General features: G+C 33.5%; 2 protein-coding genes and 1 pseudogene across 3 annotated transcripts; 2 read left to right on the top strand and 1 right to left on the bottom strand.

Moving 5' to 3' along the window:
- The first annotated feature begins 1,723 nt into the window (after positions 1-1,723).
- On the top strand, positions 1,724-9,668 carry LOC129296367 (AUGMIN subunit 2-like). Of its 2 annotated transcripts, XM_054934971.1 has the most exons (7): positions 1,724-2,094; positions 2,433-2,571; positions 5,413-5,538; positions 5,686-5,790; positions 6,240-6,308; positions 7,908-8,021; positions 9,115-9,668. In XM_054934971.1, exons 2-7 carry the CDS (start codon positions 2,449-2,451, stop codon positions 9,484-9,486), a joined length of 909 nt encoding a protein of 302 aa, XP_054790946.1. In that variant the 5' UTR covers positions 1,724-2,094; positions 2,433-2,448; the 3' UTR covers positions 9,487-9,668. The 2 variants fall into 2 exon arrangements, with proteins under 2 accessions (XP_054790946.1, XP_054790947.1); XM_054934972.1 differs by lacking the exon at positions 1,724-2,094 and having other exon boundaries at positions 2,130-2,571.
- Positions 9,669-12,416: 2,748 nt separating this feature from the next.
- LOC129296370 (pentatricopeptide repeat-containing protein At4g19890-like) lies at positions 12,417-14,969 on the top strand (annotated as a pseudogene).
- A 2,978-nt stretch (positions 14,970-17,947) lies between these two features.
- Positions 17,948-18,729, bottom strand: LOC129296369 (ethylene-responsive transcription factor 1-like). Its single transcript, XM_054934973.1, has one exon. It carries the CDS (start codon positions 18,708-18,710, stop codon positions 18,021-18,023), a length of 690 nt encoding a protein of 229 aa, XP_054790948.1. The 5' UTR covers positions 18,711-18,729; the 3' UTR covers positions 17,948-18,020.
- Between the last annotated feature and the right edge of the window lie 2,660 nt (positions 18,730-21,389).

The following is a 21,389-nucleotide window of genomic DNA, read 5'->3' on the forward strand; positions in this document are numbered from 1 at the left end:
AATTTAACATATGAATCTTTTGTTAATGAAACTAATGGAGTTAGAATTAAATAATTAAAGAGACACTTTATAAAATTAAAAAACTAGAATAAAACCTTATATAAAGTTAAATGACTAATGGTACATTTTAGCCTAAATTTTTGTATGTACAAATGAGATCTAAACCAAATCTAAATCCAAACTTCCATTAATCCAAAAGTATCATCAATGAATTGGTTTAAGAATTTACTATTCTTATTCCATAATTTACAACCCCTTGAAATAAAATTTGCAAGTTAGATTTGTTAATTTGTAAAAAAAAAAACTTATCAAATATAACAACACCGCCATCAACAATCCCCCTTATCCTGTTAAATAGAATTAGCTACATGAATTATACTATACTAATGTGTTCAATTATCAACCAATCCTTTGAAAATATTATTAATCAAAAGGTCCCATTAAATAATTTTCATGAGTATTTGTTTAGAGAAAATTAATCATTTAATCCTTATAGTTTTGACTTAATTGTAATTCAGTTTTTGAACTTTGACTCGTTATAACTTAATTCCTGAAATTTTGACTCAATTGTAAATTAGATCTTAAACTTTGCCTCTTACAATTTAGTTCTTGAAATTTAAACCTCTTAAATATTGGTCCCTGTATTTTAAAAAATAAAATTATAAAAATAAAAAATATTTTAAAATTTATTGCTAATATCTTAAAATACTAAACCCTTTTAATATTTATAAATATTAAAAGTTTAAAATAATTTTAATTTTTGTAATTTTATTTTTAAAATATAGGGATAAATATTTAAGAGGTTAAAATTTTAGGGATTAAATTATAAGAAGTAAAGTTCAAGGATTGATTTATAATCAAGTCAAAATTTCAATGATTGAGTTATAATAAGTCAAAGTTTAGAAACTGAATTACAACTAAATTAAAACTATAAGAACTAAATAATTAATTTTTTTTCTTTTTATATTCCTCTACTCCTCTTTAAAGGGTTTAAGACTATTTATTTTACACTGTCGGGACAGCTTTGTCTCTTTTCTATGACCTTCTCTATTTGTATTCAAATTTTATTATAACTACATGAGATTTGATAAAGTTTTACATTGATTTTTACTAGTCTAATACAAACCTCCTTTGTTATCCGAGCTTGTAAATTAACCTTATTTAAAAAAAAAGTTTTCTTTACAAATTAATGAATCTTACTTATAAATTGTATTTTGATACTCTTTCCATTTAAAAATGTAAGATATTTTTTTAGGAATTAAATATTAAAAAATGTAAGGTATTTTTAATCTTTTGAGATGTAATCATTGTTTTTTTTTAAAAAAATGGTCCTATTGATAATAACTTTATATTTATAATAGGATATTTAATAGGAGTAAATAGAGAAAAATAGGGTTAGTGTGAAAGTAAGTAATTATTTTATTGAAGGGTGAGATTCGATTAAAAATATTTTATATTTTTAAGTGGAGGAAATAGTTGATAAGAGTATGAGAATAACAAATATTAGGACACAATGATATGTTTAATAAGTTTTTCTCTTTAGAAATATAACCATTTTTGTTTTGATAATTGCAAATCATAAAGTGAAAATAATAAATTTTTAAATCAATTAACCAAAAAGATCTTTGGTGTATTTAGTATTTACGTTAGATTTCCAATTTTTTTTTTTACCAAACTATCCCTTTTTAACTATTTTTCAGACAAAAATTATCCCTCAATTTTACGCAGTCCACGTCCACCCTTCCTAAGTTCCTCCACTGTCTTCCCTGGTTCGCTCCACCGACTTCTCCCTCCGCCTTCGTCGACGGCAGCTACTGCTTCTCCTTGCCATTGTCATCGACTTCTTTCTCCACCTTCGTTGACGGCCCAATCTGGTTCGAGGTCGACTTCATCGAAGCTTCATCCATCGCAGATCTGATTTTGGTTCGAGTTCGACTTCTCCCGCTCCACCTTCGTCGACTTCTCCCTCTACCTTCATCGACGGCCCAATCTAGTTTGAGTTCGACTCCCTCTCCTTTTCCGTTTGACTCTGCCTGATACCCTGGGTCTCTTTCGACCACTTCACCTCCATCTTTCTCGGCACCGTTGACGCAGGTTCATCACTCATTCAGTTGCGATATTTCTTGGTTTATTTATCAGCTTCTTTCTCCTCATTGCATATTTTACATTGCCACCGAAGTTTGGTAGAAATTATCCCCTTTGTTATTTGGTAGAAAGCGGCTTTTACTTTTTCAGTCTTCCCACCTCGCCCTTAGCCTTTTCCCAAATTTCCATCTTTATCTTTGAATCGAAGCATTAGGCAGAAGAAGCAAACTGAAGTTTCTTTCTTTTCACTCAAATTTTTCTTTTGCCCCCTCCTCTTCCACGAAGCTCAATTTCTCTTCAGTTCAATTTGTATTCAAAGACAGTGCCTTTTCTCTTTGCCTCATAAGGTGTTCGCATTTCGAAATGTCGATGGCTGGTGACTCAACTTGGGTTGGTAGGAAGCCTCTCAGACGCATTGGGGGCATGTCAGACGCTCTTTCTATTGCCTCCGATCTTGGTTTCTCTGTCTCCCCTCCTCCTTCCCAGGTATATTTTCTGCCTCTTGTTGCTTAAATTAGATTGATTTCAACAAATTTGCTTTTCTACTTCAGAATGGTTTTCATTTTCCTTATTATGGCATTTTTTTTACTTCCCGTAATTAAGCATACTTCCAAATACCCAGTGACAGTGGAAGATGAGAATTGAACAAAATTAAGTGGAGGTACCGGAACCTGGGATTTGTGATGGAACTGATATTGTTTGAATAATGTACAACTGTACATGATAACATCTTTGTTCGTAACGTACACGTTATTGTTTAGGTTGATTCTACATCTCGTTTATTTCGTTTACCCAATAAATAAAAAAGAAAATTAATGATTAGAATTACCATATACACTCAACATGTGTAGCTCTGTAAACATATGCCTTTGATACGGGATCAGTTTCTTGAGGAGGAGTATAGGATTGAGACAACTACTCAGTCTCTTATAGAGGTCTGCGCTCAAGTTTCATTGGGATTATTAGTAGGTTAATTTTCTTTTTAAAATGATCGTTGACGATGATTTGACACAGATGTAAATACAACAGTTTGGATTAGCCTTAGGAGGCGTCAGTCTCATAAGAAGGAGATGCTTGTTACAACCAAGTGAATGTATTCTGACATAATTTTTCCATGTTCCTAATGGAGAGATGGGGAAATGTAGAGAAATATAATTGACTAAAATGATAATGCTCCCTTATAACTTTAAGTTTGAAGGATGACTTGGGGGGAGCCACCTCATAATAAAAATCCACTATCTTGAATTGATTCAGTTCTTGTTATTTCTTACAAAAAACTTTTGGGGCAACTTTGATAATGAACTTTAATTTTAATATAACTACTTTCAGACCATGGGGAAGCAAGCTGTCTGTTCTGTGAATGTGTAATCACATAATGAATGACTGGGAAAGGTTTGAATTCTGCTGGGATATGTGTATTTAGAATTCACGAAATTGCCCAACCTTTCCATTGTTTTTGTCCGTGGTTCAATTTTTATTGTTATTTATAAGCCTGAAGCTTAGCTTAATTGGCAATTGATTGGCATAAAAGAAACCAGGTCATTTCTTCCATAAAAGAAGTCAAATTAAATGCTTGGGTACATTTGGGAGTTGGGAGGAGAAGGGAAGGAAAGGAATCCAAAGAAAAAGGAAGGTTAGAGAAGGGAGGGGAAGGCACAGTTAACTCTTGCTTGGGAAGACTTTCTTTTCCAAAATCCCTCAGCTTGGGACAACTTATGACTGTGAACGCAGGAGGACTTTGGTGCATTTTGGATGTTTAGTTGGAAATCCTCCGTTGTCCTTCCCTCCTTGTAAAAATACTACCCATACGAGAGAGTTTTCAATGAAATCTTTTCTTCACCTACACTGTCTCCCATCAAAGCATGCTACTAGTGGTTAAGCGAATTATCATACATGGCTACTATATATTTGTGACACATCATGTATGAAATATTAGTGCAAGAATCAAACTAGCTTGATCTATCAGTTCAAAAAGTCAATGATGCCTTGTTGTAGAGAAAGAGAAATTTTTAGGTAGACCAGGTGTGTCATGTCATTTGTTGTCTGTCCAATTAGAATGCTTCAAATCAACTGAATAAAATCTCATGTGATATTATTTTAATTGATGTTATTTTTATAATAGAATGTATATTTAGTTTCTTGATTTTTCTCTCTTTACTATCATTAATGTTAGAATCAATTTATATTTAATGGCATCTAAATGTTATGTTTTTATTAGACAGATTATAAATAACGTGGTACACTCAATTTCCTGTAGAGAAAACCAACTTAAAACCTCTGGTCACCTTGTGAAATTCCCCAATATATGACTAACATGTTTACATTTTGATTAGACTTGCCATATAATTGATCCTTAAGTTTTTGGGGTACTGCCATCAATTAATTTCTGTTTTGGACCACCTAATCTTTACCATCTGCTTGCAATCCCGTTTTCTTGAACAATGGAACTTCATAAATCTCTTATTCTTCACCAATTTGGGGCATGTAATTAGCATTTGAATCTTCAGAATGTTATCTAAAACTAGATGATGTGAAATGAAAAACAAATCTGTCAAGACAAGCTAGGAATGTGATCATATAATCTATCAACATTCAAACAACAACAAGCCTTTATCCCACTAGGTGGGGTCGGCTACATGGATTGCAAGACGCCATTGTACTCTATCATTTATTAAGCTTTTAGAAATATTATTAATTAAGAGATCACGTTCAACAACTTCCAAGAGTGTTCTCTTAGGCCTTCCTCTACCTCTCTTAATCGGACTCAAAGTTATATGTTCCACTCTTCTCACTGGTGCCTCCCTTGGTCTTCTTTGTACATGCCCAAACCATCTCAACCGATTTTCTACCATTTTTTCCTCAATAGGTGCCACCCTCACTTTTTCACGTATGTGCTCATTTCGAATTTTATCTTTACGTGTATGTCCGCACATCCATCGTAACATTCTCATCTCTGCCACTCCAACTTTATGCTCTTGCTGTCCCGTTAGAGCCCAGCATTCACTACTATATAACATTGCCGGTCTGATAGCAGTACGATAAAACTTTCCTTTAAGTTTATTAGGTACATTATTTGGATCATATTGTCTTACTAACACTCTTGAAGCCGTCTGACTTTAACACTTTGATAATATGATGACAACTGCTTGTATATCTATGTATTATTTGTTATTCGTGTCAATGACTATCTAAACCATTGTAATAATGATAGATAATCTTGCAAAAGCTCATGCTTATGGCTTAGAAGCATCTATTATTTGGCAATATGTGGTGTGGATGGATCAAAATTTTTACTGGGCTGATCTTATCTTTCTCTTCTTTCCTTAGGAAGAACTTCTTAATTCATCCTCCACTACAGGTGAAAAGGGTGAAGACTTAATCAGGGTTCTGAGAGAACTAACTACTGTACAAAGAAAAATCGCTGATTTGCAAGTGGAACTTCAAGGTCGCAAGGTTAGATTGTTGTAAAAGATCCACTGAACCAGTCACCAAAATTCCTGTTAATTAAAAAAACTGAAGAATTCTTTCTTACATAATTATTGTAAAACTTGATAACCTGTGTTCAATTTTCTGTGATCTTGTGACTTTTGAAATTTCTAGGATGATAAGAATGTTGCACATTTGACCCATGTCAGTGGAATGGAAAAGAAGATCGAGACATTGGGAAGGATTACAAATATATTGAAAGATGTTATTCAAAATAAGGTAGCATGCATAGTTCATTATGCTACCCTTGCTTTCTTACATGAGATTGCCTGTGCATAAGCACTTTGGACAAAAGATCCGTACAAATGGTCTTTTCTTGCCTTAATTCATTATTTTTCCATTACCAGTGTATTCAACTGGTGCTAATTAGTTAAGCACATTGCTTTAATTATATCTTATTACTTTAATATTTTGATATTCTGTTTGAGGGAAGAGGATTGGTGGTGATTGAATCCCATATGATGGATAGCCATAAGCTAACTGCTAATAATAGAATGAGACAAGTTGCTTCCTAACTTTATATGCTTTCTCCAGAGCTCTTCTTCTTTTTCCTCTTTCTCTGGGAGTTAATTTAGATGAGAATATTACCTTTTTTTTTCTTTTGTTTCTTTTGTGGGTAAAAGATTAGAATATTACTTTATTTGTCCTAATTACCTAAAATCTGGCAGGATCGCATTATAGCTCGCCTACAGCAACCTTATTCGCTTGATTGCATTCCTGTAGAAGCAGAATATCAGGTTAGTGTATATACAATTTAAGTGATCCTGTGTCGAAACTTGAAATCTTTGTTAAGTTTCTGCTTTTTCTACGATGTAGTCTACAGCGTGATTCTTGGTATTACTTGGATGATAAATGTTGATCAAAGCAGCACTACAAAATCCTAACACCGGGAATCATTAAATTTAGAAGCAGTTATGACATGATTGAAGACTCTGATATGTCCATATCTCATTATTCTAAGTTAATGGAGGGTAAAAGGGACAGACTAGTGCTTGAAGCTTTTGCTATGCATGGGATTGGGGCATGGTTGGACCTACTTTTGGGTCTCCTGTATGCAGCCTTACCTGGCATTTTGTGAGAGGCTGCTTCTATTATCTGAACCCATGACCACCAGTTTATGCAGCAACAATTTTACTGCTGCACCAAGGCTTTCCCTCAAGTTACTGGAGGGTATTTTTAATAAAAATCAATTGGACTAAAGTGTATTGAAACTTTTTGTTTTATGAGAAGTCTGTAATTTTAACAAAACTCAAGAAAGATTTGTATAACTTACTCTTCTTCTTATTTTTGGGGTAAAATGTTACCTAGTTTTGCATGCTTGAAACAACTGACTGTTGTTGAATTTTGACATTTTCTTTTGATGGTCGGCGTTCTGATTTTGCTTGCTTCAATTAGTGAGTTCAATTGGCAACTTCCTAGAAGGCTTTTCATTTACATGTATGTTTGTTTGTTTGCCAGAGGTTTAGCTCTTACAGTGTAGTGACTACTTTTTCCTTTAGCTTCTTGCTTAGGGGTTCAAAGGCTAATTTTTCCTCTGGCTTGATCATATATTTTATGAAGATTGTGCATTTTTAATGGTTTTAAATCTTTAAAGTTACTGCTTTTTTAATGTAGTTGTTGGTGTTGAGTTTTATTATGGAAATTGAAGTAGTTTAATTGTCAGATTGGCTTCAGTCAAGTTTAGTGAAAGCTCTCTGAGTGACTTGCGGAGTCATGAGCAATTAAGCCTTATGGATTCAGACAATTACTGAAGATCACAGCACTAGTACAAGAGCAATGTTGTTGGTTTGATGGGCTCTTTGTTTTGAAGCCCATATTGTTGGAGTTTTCATTTCTCTAGCCTCTATTTTGTCTTTTTTTGCACCTAAATGAAACCAAACTGAATCAAACCAATGATTGTTACAAAGAAGTTCTACATATTTGATTTGCTTAAAGTGATTCAACTGAACAATCATTGAAGACCAGATTGGTTCAGTTTGACCAAGTCAGTTTTAGCCAAAATTTATTAATGCTTTCTTGTACGAAATCACAACATAAAAATGCTTTCTGTGAATTATACCAGTATTGAGCTTGCAAAGCTTGAATTATCTAATTCAAAAGTTAATGTTTATTGAATATCAATTAAAATACAGACTGTAAATTCGTATATACTGGAGATTTTAAATTATTGGGAAAAGCGTCTGATAATCAATTAATTCTGTTTGGTTTGATTTGTTTATTTTCAAACATTAGTTGAAATTATCTTTAAATGTTTGTCAAGTATTGTCGAATGTTATTTTGAAAGTATGTAGGGATGCCAAATTCTAATGCTAAGTAGAATATTTCAACTTTTGCAGAAACAATTCTCTGAACTATTGATGAAGGCTGCTAGTGATTATGGTGCCTTGACTGCATCAGTGGCAGATTTCCATTGGAGTCAGAATTTCAAGGAACCTCCTTCTGTCTGGGGGGTATGTTTGTACAGTTGTACTTTTATTTTGTTAAATTCAGATTAATTGATTGTGTTGCTATAATGACTACTAATGCTTTAATACTATTCGTATCTCAAGCAGTAGCTGTTATTGTTGCAATGCTAATCCCTGTTGGTATTGTTGCTGCTTTGTTAAATAATTTGCCTTGACACAAATGCATTAGTTCTTACTACTTGAGAGTTCAAGTTGCAAATCATCCTTCATCATGTTTTCTACTTCCTCCATTCTATTTTATAAGATAAATTTACCTACTTTACATAAACCAAGAAAAATAATTGATGGCTTTAAAATCACCTCATTTTTTCTCAAATACCCTTTATTAAATACTATTCTCTCTCTTAATTAATTTAAGCACCTTTTTCAGGTTTTTTTTTTTTTTAAATTGCTGTCTAGATTTTGGAGAACTTCTTATAAATAGGAACGCTAAGACCTTCTAAAAGTTGTCTTATAAGAAGGAATAGAGGGAGTAAGAATTTTGGAAAGTTTAAGATTAACTACACGTGTCCAAAGGTTATTGCTTGAGAATCTGATCAGTGAATATTTAATTGTATGAATGGAGCTGTAAAAGGTGTACATATTTGAAACAAGTGCAAGATTATCTGTTTTGGTATGAAAAATGGAAAGCTTAACATCTGAAGGATAATCAGGTAAATACTCATCAATTTGTGTTACTTTGTATCAGATAAACGATTTTATTGCACGCTGTTTTCCTCTGGTGTCTCTTCACTCTGAATGACATTGAGTCGCATCATTGTACCCAACCTATTTTAAGTGTCTAGCTATCAACCCTTCAAATTGTGCAATACACATAATCAGAAGACATCTTCTCTTGTCAGAAGAATTCTGTGTGCTCTTGAATCAATCAAATTGCAATAAAATAAAGCAATCATCTCAGCTTTTCCGAGACTGATCTTATCTTTTCTGCTAAATGAGTAATTGCTAGCTGATGTCAACTGCATGTTTTGGAGAATCACCAATTTGTGGCTTGTTCATTCATTAGTTCTTGAAGGTCCTACCTCTTTGCTTCATTTGCGTTTGACTACTTCATTAAATTCCAATCTTCTTTTGTTAGGAAATGCTTCGACCAATCCCAGTGGCTTTGGCATCTTGCACTCGGTTCTTCGAAGCCATGTCAGCAATGAGAGAATCGTTTGCAACTCTTCAAAATCTGAGAGTCGGTTATTCTGACACCCTTGGGCCAAGGACACCTGCTGGAGATCCCTCTCAGAGACTCCCAGGAGTTTCTGATTGTGTGACACCACCGCCATGGAAAAACGAATCAAGCTTCGATGACTTAGCTATCAGAAACCTAAGGAGGCAAGAATTGGGTCAGCAGGCAGTAGTAGATGGAGAAGAGAGCCAGGCAGGTGAGGTCCATCAAGATAATGGTACAAGCCATAGGAGACTGTCTTGGCCTCCCTCAGTTCAAAAGAGTGTTGTTTAGTCCTTGATATTGTTAATGCGTCCTTATGAAAAATATATATACATACATATCCATCATGCTGAAATTGCTTGTGCAGTTTGTTTGTTCATCTTTATTAATTTTGTTTCTTAATTAGTGTTTGTGGAGCCTGATTCATTGATAAGACTTGATAAATCTTATACCGCTTAGAAGTATTCTAAATACATGGGATATACTCTCAAGAAGCTTTGTATTGTGTCTTAAGTTATTGAATCTGAAATGATGTTTTCAAAATTTGAGAAAGAAGTTTGTAAGGTTATTTTGTGCTTCCAAGGACACCAAGTTGATATTCCAAACGCTATTTCTATCTACATTCAATATATTAATACCTTCATGCATCGAAGTATGCATGATGGAACTCGATTAAAGAGCGATTGATTTGATTTAGATTTCAAGAGGCAAAACCTGAAGGTTGAAGTTTAAACCAAACTAGTGGGCTTGGAGAAGTTGAGATCTGAAGCAGGTTTCAATTGAGGTTAAGTTTGATTTATGCAGGCTTGGCTTGATTCCATAGTTTTATATAATCTTGACGAATATGATCTCTACCACTGACCTTCCTATACTTGCAGTCTCGCTTCATGATAGAGGTCAGTACCCCGGATAATTAATTTGGACCCCCCCCCCTCCAAAAACAATTCTTTTCCTCTTTTTCTTTTTAAGGAGACAATGGGGACAAATTGATTTGATTAATTATCCACAAATTAAAGCATAACAAATACAAAATTTCAACAAAATATGAGAAAATATCACTTCAAGTCCTATTATTTTAATCATTTTCTAAGTCTTATAGTTTATATCCGTGGTTCTCTATCTTTTTTGTTTCCTCCATGTGGAATGTTAATCCCTGTATTGTAAAAAATATCCAAAAGAACCAAGAGATGGCCAAAACGGTGTTATAATTGCATTGACATGAACTTAATAATATTAAATCTATTAAAATGACTAGGGAAAAATATGTTGACTTGAATAAAATTATCAAATTGTCTGTTTAAAATTGTTTTATTAAAAAAAAATCCTACTTTTTTTTTAATAGAAAGCCCTAAAAAACTTGTGCTAGATAAGAATAGAAATCAAGTCATGTCAAATACCATAAGGGATTTGCAGCTTGATGGCAGATGATTAAAATAACAAAATCTAAATTATCTTAAAAGGTCCAGTGAGCAAGCACGTTAACGCATTTATTTACTTCCCAAATTTTACTTTCTTGAGATGACTGTGCGCGAGTAAGAGGGAGGAAGGCACTGAAAAAATCTGAGGACATTGAACCTTAGTATTTGGGCCAACTCATGATCCTTTTTAATATATTTCAAAACAAAAAGACCAACATTTCAAACATGTAAATAAAAGGGGTGAAAAACCTGTACTTTCTTTATTTAAAAATATAAAATATTTTTAAAAAAATTTAATGTTAAAAAATATAAAATATTTTAAGTGTTTTTAAAGTATAATTATTGCTTTTTTTTTCATTTAAAAGTTTCTCTAATATAGAAATACTTTATGCTTATTTTAAAGTAGAATATCCTATTAAATAGAGATAAATATAGTATTAGTTTGAAAATAAATAATTACTTTATTAGAAAATGAGATTCATTTAAAAATATTTTATATTTTTTAATAGAGAGAGTATAAAAAAAGGAATAATAAACTATAAAAATAAATTATAAGGATTAAAAACAAAACCTGGTTAAAGTATACAAAGTTGAAGTGGTATTTTTTCACAAAATGAGACACTCTACCTCTAGAATCATTATGTCATTTGGATATATATATATATATATATATATATTGTTCTCGGGCGGATGGTTTGAAGAATTTACTTGAATTAAATGTAACAACGAATTTAAATATAAAAATCAAAACGCGCTATTAATTAAGTCAACAAAAATTATTCATGTTTCATGATAAATGACCTCCATGACATCTTAAAGATTGGAAAGAAATTCTCAGGTAGACCTGAAGTGTCATATGGACCAATCAGAACATGACACCTCACAAAATTTTAATTTGAGATGGCACTTACTTAGAATTTATATTTATATTGTTTAAATTATTTCAATTTCTTTCATCTCCTCTTTCTTCTTTCCAGGAACTCTTCTTCTAGGCACCAACACTTTTCTTCGCCCATGATTTGTTGCCGCCAACACCCTTCTTCCAATCATAATCCCACAATCCAAACTCATGTTATATCATTTTCCAGATCAAAATAATCAAATCTTGCACATTTCAATGGGAATTTAAAACATTGCTACTCAATGATTTTGCTGTTGTAAAATAGGTTAGATTTAATTATATAAATTTAATTTGAAGATTTTAATTTTAATTTTAATTTGAGACAAAATAAAAATAATCCTTGAATAGTTGGTTTTTTTTAAAATAATAATAATAATAATAATAATGAGGAAAATTACACTTAGGTCCACATAAGAAAATTTATTATTAAGAGGTCCCATACAATTCACAAAATACTCTTAAATTTTAAATCTTATGCATTTACAACTTGATAATAAGCATTTATAATTAGGTAAAAGTATTTACAATTTGTGACTACAAGTTTTTTTTTTTCTTTACAAGTTATAAATACTATTGTCTAATTATAAATATCTATTGTCAAGTCATAAATACACTTGATTTGAAATTTAGGAGTATGTTGTGAATTTTATAAAATTTTTTAATATAAATTCTTTTATGTGAGATTTAAGTATAATTTTTTTAATCAAATAATAGTAATAATATTATTTAAAAAATAAAATAAAGTCTACATCGTTGCTTGGGATCCCCAACGGCAAACAATATTTGAACGGACTGGGGAATTTTTCTCTAATTCGGTTGACTGAGATGCAATAGTTCGCTTCCAATGGTCAAATTTTCATGCTTTTCGTTCTGATTCTCAGAAATAATGGCGTTCACCATAATTCTTATGCACTTACAAAGCCACTTCTATTTTATGCAGACAATACCACCCGTCGTCTTGTCATACTATATCCTCCTCTTCGGTTCAACCTACATCTCAACCAGATCCTCAATCAATTGTAAAAATGGTATGCTCATTAGTCTGTGATTCTTATCATTGGCAAGCCCACATGATGGGGTCGCATCCAATGCTTCATCTTAACGCGGACGCTTATTCCTTGACTCACGAGCAAGCCGTTACGGGTGGTTGCTTCACTTGCAAGTGAAGCTGGATCAATGATAGCGTTTAGTTTCTTGAATTGGACAATTGGGTTTCCAAAGTTTCGGCGTTTTATGCGGCTCTACATGGTTTCTTCAATGTCGTTGATTGGGAATAGAAATTTCGAGAAAGCCAATGAAGTGTTGAGATCTGTGGTGAAGATTTTTGCTGAGATAGGGAAGTTGACGGAGGCTGTAGATATGGTGATTGAAATGCATAATCAGGGTTTGATTCCCAACACTCAAACATTGAATTGGATTATGAAGGTTGCTAGCGATGTGGGGTTGGTTGAATATGCAGAGCAAGTGCTCGAAGAAATGTGTGTGAGAGGGGCCCGCCTAGATTCGACAAGCTTTAAGTTGATGGTTATTGCATATTGCAAAATAGGTAATATTTTGGAAGCTGATAGGTGATTAAGTGCCATGCTTGAGAAGGGCTTTGTGATTGATAATGCCCATTTACATTGATAATCAGAAGCTTCTATAAGAAGGGTTTAACAAATAGAGCATCTTGGTATTTTCATAAACTAAGTGTTATGGGTTTGAAGCCAAATTTGATTAACTTTACATCTATGATAGAAGGTTTATGTAAAAGTGGAAGCGTCAAGCAAGCGTCCGTAAACGTTGGAAACCCAATGTGTATGCACATACGACATTGACTGAGGAAGGATGGTCTTTGCAAGAATGGATGGACTGAGAAACCATTCAGACTTTCCTTAAGCTTGTTCGGAGTGAAAATCACAAGCCAAATGTCCTTACTTCCATGGCAATGATAACTGGGCATTGCAGAGATGGCAAATTGCACTGGGGAGAAATGCTGCTTCACAACATGAAGGAACAGGAATTAGTCCCAAACGCCAACACATACTCAACACTTAATGATGGACATTGCAAAGAAGGTAATTTCAATAGAGCATTTGAATTGATGAATATGATGAGCAATGAAGGTTTTATCCCCAACATATGTACATATAATGCCATTGTTGATGACCTTTATAAGAAGGGAAGAGTACAAGAGGCTTACAAAGTGCTCAAAAATGGTTTGCATCGTGGATTGAAATCTGATAAAGTCACCTATACTATTCTCATAACTCAACATTGCAAACAGGCAGATATTAATCAGGCTTTGGTGTTGTTCAATAAGATGGTGAAGGGTGGCATTCAAGCTGATATTTATTCAGACACCGCTTTAATTTCATCCTTCTGTAGGCAAAAGAGAATGAGAGAAAGTAAGATGTTTTTCAATGAAGCTGTGAAAAGTGGACCAGTTCCATCAAAGGAAACCTATACGTCCATGATATGTGGGTATTGTCGGGAAAGAAATTTAAGCTTGGCTATGAAGTATTTTCATAGGATGAGTGACCATGGTTATGCTTCAGATAGTATCAGTTATAGTTCTCTTATAAGTGGTCTTCGTAAAGACTCAAAGTTGGACGAAGCTCGTGTGTTTTATGTGATACTATGATAGAAAAGGGGCTTATCCCATGTGAAGTTATTCGAGTTACTTTGGCTTATGAGTGTTGCAAGATAGATGATTGTGGTTCTGCTGCGGTGGTCCTGGAAAGGCTGGAAGGAAAACTCTAGATTCAAATTGCTAATGCGTTGATTAGGAAACTAAAGTAGCGAGAGAAAAGTAGCTATGTTCTTTCACAAGTTACTAGACATAGATCACTATGTCAATAGAGTAACATTAGCAGCCTTAATGACATCATGCTGTGAAAACAGTAAGTATGCTCTTGTTTCTGATTTGACTGCAAGGTTATACGAGGAAAAATCACTCCGCAGTCCAAGTCAATGAGAAAATTTGAAATATAAATTCTTTATCTTATCATGCATATATTGTTGCATTTTATTGTTAAATTTCTTGTTGGAATCATAATTCCACTGGATCAAGATTTTGTGGCTGCTTGTGTTGATTTATGTATCGGAATATCCTACCATTTGATCAACTCCTGATCCATGAAGAGAAACTGTGGCATGCAACTCCCCCTCTTGTAATCCTGAGAATTCCTTAGATCGAAAATATCAGATTAAATTCTAGGAATTTTTTTAGTTTTCTCTGATTTTTGCTTCCTTTGTACTTTCTCCTTTAGCTTTATCCACTTCTTTATTTATTCTTCACTTGGATGGCAAATACTCTATCAAAGAATAAGATTGTCCACGATTTTGAATTTTTGATATTTCACTACTCCGTTAGGCGCCAATCTATGCAGCTTATGTTATATATGAATGTAAGTATCCTTGTCTCTAATTGAAATAAAGCTGTTTAGAATTGTAATTTAAGTTTTTGTTCTTCCTTTTTCCCTGGGTGCAGGCCTAGTAATATATATTTAGATGCTACACCTGCTTGAGACATTTTCCTATGAGATTGTGGAAAGTTATGTTGCCTTTGAAGTCATTATTTTCCGTGTGCCTCTATGTGTATACATATACTCCCTCCGATCCTATTTATAAGTCATTTTTACCAACCTTATCAATACCAATACAACAAAGGTGCAAAGAATAAAATTTTGTAAAATTACAAACATAATCCTCAAAAAATAAATAAACTATATAATATTATTTTTCTATTTCTCTTTCTCGTATTTTTTAAGGATAGTTTAGGCATTTCATTTAAAATAAAACATTACTATCAATTCAATGATTTATAAAATAAACCACTTTACCTTTTAGAATGTGACCTATAAAATGGATTGGAGGAGTACCTCAGTCACTCTGAATTGTTCGTGGCTCCAGCTTGTTTAGGGTAATTGCATGTCCCATCAAGCTTTCTTGACCGTATAAAATAAATTCTTTTTTTGGCTTATTTTACTTGAAAAGAATTGCCCTTCAAGCCAAAAATTGTCACCGTAAGATGTTCATGTGTATACTGTACGCTGGGAACTTCTGAAGGAATACTCTGCTTGGTAGGACTGCTTACCCAGTTATTACTATCTTCCTTTTTTTTTTTTTTTTTTGGCTGTTTGACAAATACAGGCAAGTCTCTGTTGAGTTTTTTTTTTTTTTTTTGGGATGAATAGGAAAAATTATATCTAAGGGTCTTGTACTTGGTTGGGGACATGTATCTTGTAATGGATGTATATTGATACTGAGTTTGTTGAAGATTAGTGTCAACAAGCAGTAGATTGTGAGTTGGTTTCAGTGTGAAATGTTAGATTTCACTTGATGGATTGGTCATATGTCAGTCTGTTTTGAAGCTGTTGTAGATGTTCTACAACAGACAAATTTTACAACTTTACTGTACATGTCCAAACCACTATAACTCTTTATGCCTCTATTAACTTTTACTGTACATGTGTCCAAACCACTTTAAACAAATTTCTACATGTAGTTATTATGAATTGTTTTTTGGGGTGATTTTGGAAGAGCCAAAGATGTTAGGAGATCTATTAAATTTTCTCATTTTATTAGACTGATAAAAATAATACAAATAGCTTTAATATCATGTCTGAATCTTAGTTGAAAAAAATTAGCATAAATATGCTTTATTAGTGGGGCCCAAAATTAGCATAAGTATGCTTTATTAGTAGGGCCCAAAAAATGCTTTCTTAGTATTCATTTATCCATTCTCAATAATGCTTTTTTTACATCAGCAAAGCAAAATCAGAAGTATTTTATTGTTTTTGGGGTTGAATAGATTTTGGTGCTTCATCTTTTAATTCAATTACTTTCATAAACAAAGTTAAATACAATGACTTGACTTCAGAAAAAGTATAGCTCCCCCTTTTTACCGTGTCATCATATGATTGTGGAAACAGCTCATCTGCTTTATATATTAAGAAAAATAAGAAGAAAAAGAAGTAATACTAATAAATTATACTTTAAATACACAATCTCGTTGCCGATATATATACTAATAAATCCAGGCCATGTACTTAAAAAACTCTAGAAGACATAAGAGGTAAGGACACAGGTCAAATATTACCAAATAAAAGGTTATAAATGGAAAATTTTTAAAATTCTCCTAGCAGGAAATTTCTGAACTAAGAAAAAAAAAATTATAATATCATATTTGTGTATAAATTTTGAACAATATATGACACAATTTGATATGAGTATAAGTCTAAAGAAAAATTCATTTTAAAAGATTAGTCTACTGAGAAAATGAGTTTTTAGACTTATAAAACATATTTTTTTTTTTGTAATTAATATCTCCCCAAGGTATTGATCGAGAGTAATGAATAGATTTCTCTTAATTGAATTATTACAAACACAAGAGTTAAGATTTAAATTTCTAATTACATGTTTAAATGATGAAATTTTTTACTGCTCATGTCAACTTTAGTTAGTACTTATTGGAACAAAACTCTTCTATACGAAACTCATAACATCATCCTCACAAATCATGACTAACCTATCATAATTGTATCCCTAAATTAAGTCTTCTTTTTTTCAAAAAAGAAACTCCCAACATTTTTGAATTTGTAATAATTTAAAATGAATTAAAAAACCATTTGAGAGAATTATCCTTAAAATTATGAATTACAAAAATATATATATATATATATATATATATTACTCATACAAAATTTGTTTACTTGACCAAAGATTGTAACATATCATGTCTAGAATATTACCCTTAATTTAGACCCTACAATATTTAAATTTAGATTGATTGTTAGTACCATACAAGATATACGTCGGACATAAAACTTTATTCATACACACTTCTAAATGTATTTCCTTTAGAGATAAAAGTCCAAAAATAAAAAATACTCGCAATATAATAAGCATATAATTAATTATCAATGTGCTTGATTATTATTCAAGAACTTTATGGAGACTGAGCATCTTATTACATAAAAAATAAATAAATACTCTCAAAATTAGAAGCTTGCGCCTTTGCTTATCTTCTAATTAATTCAATGTAATTATTGCAATTAAGACTTGGTTGCCTTTCCTCTCCGCAAAGACATTAACAAAAAAAAAAAAAAAGAAAGATACATTTCGCCAAGTGTTCTTCACTTGTTTCTCAGAACGAAGAAAGAAACAACATAGTCATCTTTAGAAAAAAATACGACATTTTCAACACGTACGTTACTAAAAGTAATAATACACATCCAGAAATAAGACTTTGTTTCGCTTCAAATTAAAGATTGATCTAATTATCCTTAAAATTGAAAAAGTAGGGTATCGAATATCAATATATAGAACGAATAAAAAATGGAGAAAATAATGAGAAAAGAAAGTTCACGAGAGCTACATCAAACCAAAAAAAAAAAAAAATTACTTGAGAATTTTTTGATTTACAACATATATTTATTCAACCCATGATTTTAATATTTAAATTCTATATTTTTTTTTTTCTCGACTAAATGAAGAAGGAGAAGTGAGGTAAAAAAAACGACCTATGCCTTCTTGAACATCATTTCAAGCTTCTGACTTAGGTTTCCATTTGTTGCTATCTTATTCAATAGCCCAGCCAGGTTCTTCCTCTTGCATGACCCTTGAGATCCGTCATCCACAGATGTACTGTTTGACGGTGATGAAGGTTCCAGTGAGCGGTGCCGCTTCTTTCCGACGACTACTCTTGCCAGCTCCGGTGGCGGTTCCGATCCAATGAGGTGAGGAAAATTGAGCTTTGCTTTTCTACCTCTCATCTTGAAAGCAGCTCTATCATACGCCAAAGCTGCATCCTCTTCCCTCTCATAAGTTCCCAACCAAGTTCTGGCGCCGTTCCTCTTGGGATCCCGGATCTCCGCTGCGAACTTCCCCCATGGCCGCCGCCTCACACCTCTGTAATTCCTCCATCTTGGTGGCGCCTTACATTCACCCGCCACAGATCCTGCATTGTTAACACTAACCCTATCACCTTGTTTCATAGCGGTGTCATACTCGCCGCCGGAAAACACCGTACCACTGGAGTCATTACTAGCACCCTGCTCTGGTGAAGCATCCGGGTCGCAGTTAGGGTTTAAATTTAAAGTAGGGTTGTTGAACATGAAGAAGGTATTCATGAGAGTCATAGAGGAAGGATCATGATCTTCAAGAAGGTATTGATGAACTGAATCTAAAGAAGAAGAAAGATCAGGGATCATTTTTTGGAAGCTAATTAAGTTCTCTGTGATAGTATAGAAGTACACATGAATACTGAAACATGACTAATTATATATATTATGCACAATGACTTTTGTTTGAAGGGAGGGATTATTAATACATTATTTTATTCTTGTGTGTGTTGTTTCCAGGAAACTTCAATTTTAATTTTAATAATTAAGGCTCTGAAGCATGGCAAATAAAAAACCAAAGAAAAAGTTAACTTGGAATATCATCGCATGTGACTGCTTAACTCAAAAAATTGTTATTTAGTTGTGAGTACTAATTAAGTGTATACAAAAGGTTAAATATTACTTTACTTTATCGATATATTGTAATTATATTTATGTGTGTGGTACTATTAATAATTTAACTTCTCTCTGATCATTTGCTTTTTCTTTTTTTAAATACGGCAGAAGTAATACAAGTCAAATTATTAATATCTTATAAATTATTTAATTGATAAAATTTTCACTATTAAACGTAAAATTAGAACTCATTTTAGTAATTTTGAGAAGTTTCTAGAGATATAATCAAATGTAAGTGTCGACAAAAAATTGAAAATACATCAAAATATCAACAAAAAAATGGGAATGAAAAACGTTAAATAATAAATTATTTTTTATTTTCAAAATATTTTTTCATAAAATCTCTAAATAATGTAAAATTTACTTATCTTCCAAGTGTGAATAAAACGAAGCTTTGATGATCACAATTCACAAGGAATGCTGCGACGACAACTCTTGTTGTAACTTTATTTTTCTTCTATTTTGTTGTGTAAAGTATTATAAATTTATATTTCAATCCAAAATTGCCTTCAAAACTGAATGATGTAATAATGAATGACGACGCATTGCATAATGAAATAGAAAAACGTACAAAGATGCTATCAAATAAAAAAAGAAAAAGTAAAAAAGAAGATTAACCAACGACAGACTCATGTCACGGATGATATTTCCGTGACCGTGTAAAGACCAAGATAATGAACGGTCCGCTGGTTAGCCTCGCACAATATGGGCAAAGGGGGCGACATTAGCATTGGGGGTGTTCTGCCTCAGTCTTCGGACTGTGTGCACAACTGGTCGGGGGCTAGTGCCGCCTCCCTGATGAGCCCATGGCAGGGCGAAATCAGTGTGATCCGTACGTGGTAAGGCTTGTCCTGAGGATTATGGGGTCCTCCAGGACGCCGCACGGGCGCCGTGTGCTGCGCCAGACTCTCAGCCCGTGACAGAGTGGTATCAGAGCAGGACGTACTTTACTGTCGTGTGCGCGTGGGGTCCCACGTTGGGACTGGTCGGCCTCGGCACCGCTCCAGAAAGGCCTCCGAGCAGGTGGGTCCAAAAGTGAGGACTCGGGCGGGAAGGTTGGCCGTTGTCGACTCCACTCCTGTTGGCTCGCGGGTGCGAGTGGGTCCGAAGAGTGCAGGACTCGGGTGGCCACTCAGCAAGTAAGCTGGTGTGTTTGTGGCAGTACTGTACGTACGATCCTTGGGCGGAGTCGTTCTCCCCTAGCACGAGGGCGTGCTAGATTGGGTGTGGGAGAATGTCACGGATGATATTTCCGTGACCGTGTAAAGACCAAGATAATGAACGGTCCGCTGGTTAGCCTCGCACAATATGGGTAAAGGGGGCGACATTAGCATTGGGGGTGTTCTGCCTCAGTCTTCGGACTGTGTGCACAACTGGTCGGGGGCTAGTGCCGCCTCCCTGATGAGCTCATGGCAGGGCGAAACCAGTGTGATCCGTACGTGGTAAGGCTTGTCCTGAGGATTATGGGGTCCTCCAGGACGCCGCACGGGCGCCGTGTGCTGCGCCAGACTCTCAGCCCGTGACACTCAGCTGTCTAAATAAAATTTGCTAATGATAAAGAATTTCAGCATGTGGCCAATCCTTTGACCAAGAAAACCTCTTGGAATCTAATGATTATTGTCTTGAATCAATTATTAATTAAAAAATTAAAAAGTAAAAAACGGGGGAAAAAGAAATCCGTTGTGCTTTGTTTGTAGGGTCGAGCAAAAGTTTATTGGCAACGAAATATTTGTTTGAGGGAACAACAATTTATATTGATAAAAGTAAACTAATTCTACTAATATTTCAAGTTTTTTCTGTAAACTGAAGGCCACAATTGACATTCTTTCACTACAAAAAAAAAATGACTTTTAGCGATGATAAAATATAGTCGCTGCTGAAAGTCGAGAATCAGCGGTGACTTTTTAGTGTCACCGCTGATTGTCAGCATTTTTTAAAATATATTATAATTTTTTTAAAAAAAATTATGCTGCAAGTTTCAGCGACGAATATCTCTTGTCGCCGCTGAAAATCAACTTTCAGCGGCGACTTTTTAGTATCGCTGCTGATTGTCATTTTTTTTGGTTTTGTTCTTTCTTGTGTCTTTTTCTATTTCAAAAAGAATTTGGATATTCTGCACAAATATCTCTTTCAAATTTTTCTCTTATTTAATTTATTCTATTTTCTATTTTTGAAATTTCTATTTGTTCTTCAATTCTTTTATAATGTATTTCTTTATTCTACCTCTTCTACTTTTCTTTCAGATTCACTATTCCTATTTGGCTATAGACTAAGTGTAACACACCAAATTTTTTTTTTAAATAATTTAACTCAACCATAGTTGGGTTACAGCCACCCAACACATTTTTATATCAATAATTTTAATATAAAATA

Source organism: Prosopis cineraria, unplaced genomic scaffold, assembly GCF_029017545.1.
Source record: "Prosopis cineraria cultivar Desert tree isolate PC_DT_omini unplaced genomic scaffold, ASM2901754v1 PC315, whole genome shotgun sequence".
NCBI lineage: Eukaryota > Viridiplantae > Streptophyta > Magnoliopsida > Fabales > Fabaceae > Prosopis > Prosopis cineraria.

Coding starts and splice junctions, on each gene's coding strand:
- LOC129296367 (XM_054934971.1), top strand. CDS start 2,449: ATGTCGATGGCTGGTGACTCAACTTGGGTTGGTAGGAAGCCTCTCAGA. Junction 5,539..5,685: donor TGGAACTTCAAGGTCGCAAG/GTTAGATTGTTG, acceptor TGAAATTTCTAG/GATGATAAGAATGTTGCACA. Junction 8,022..9,114: donor AACCTCCTTCTGTCTGGGGG/GTATGTTTGTAC, acceptor TTCTTTTGTTAG/GAAATGCTTCGACCAATCCC.
- LOC129296369 (XM_054934973.1), bottom strand. CDS start 18,710: ATGATCCCTGATCTTTCTTCTTCTTTAGATTCAGTTCATCAATACCTT.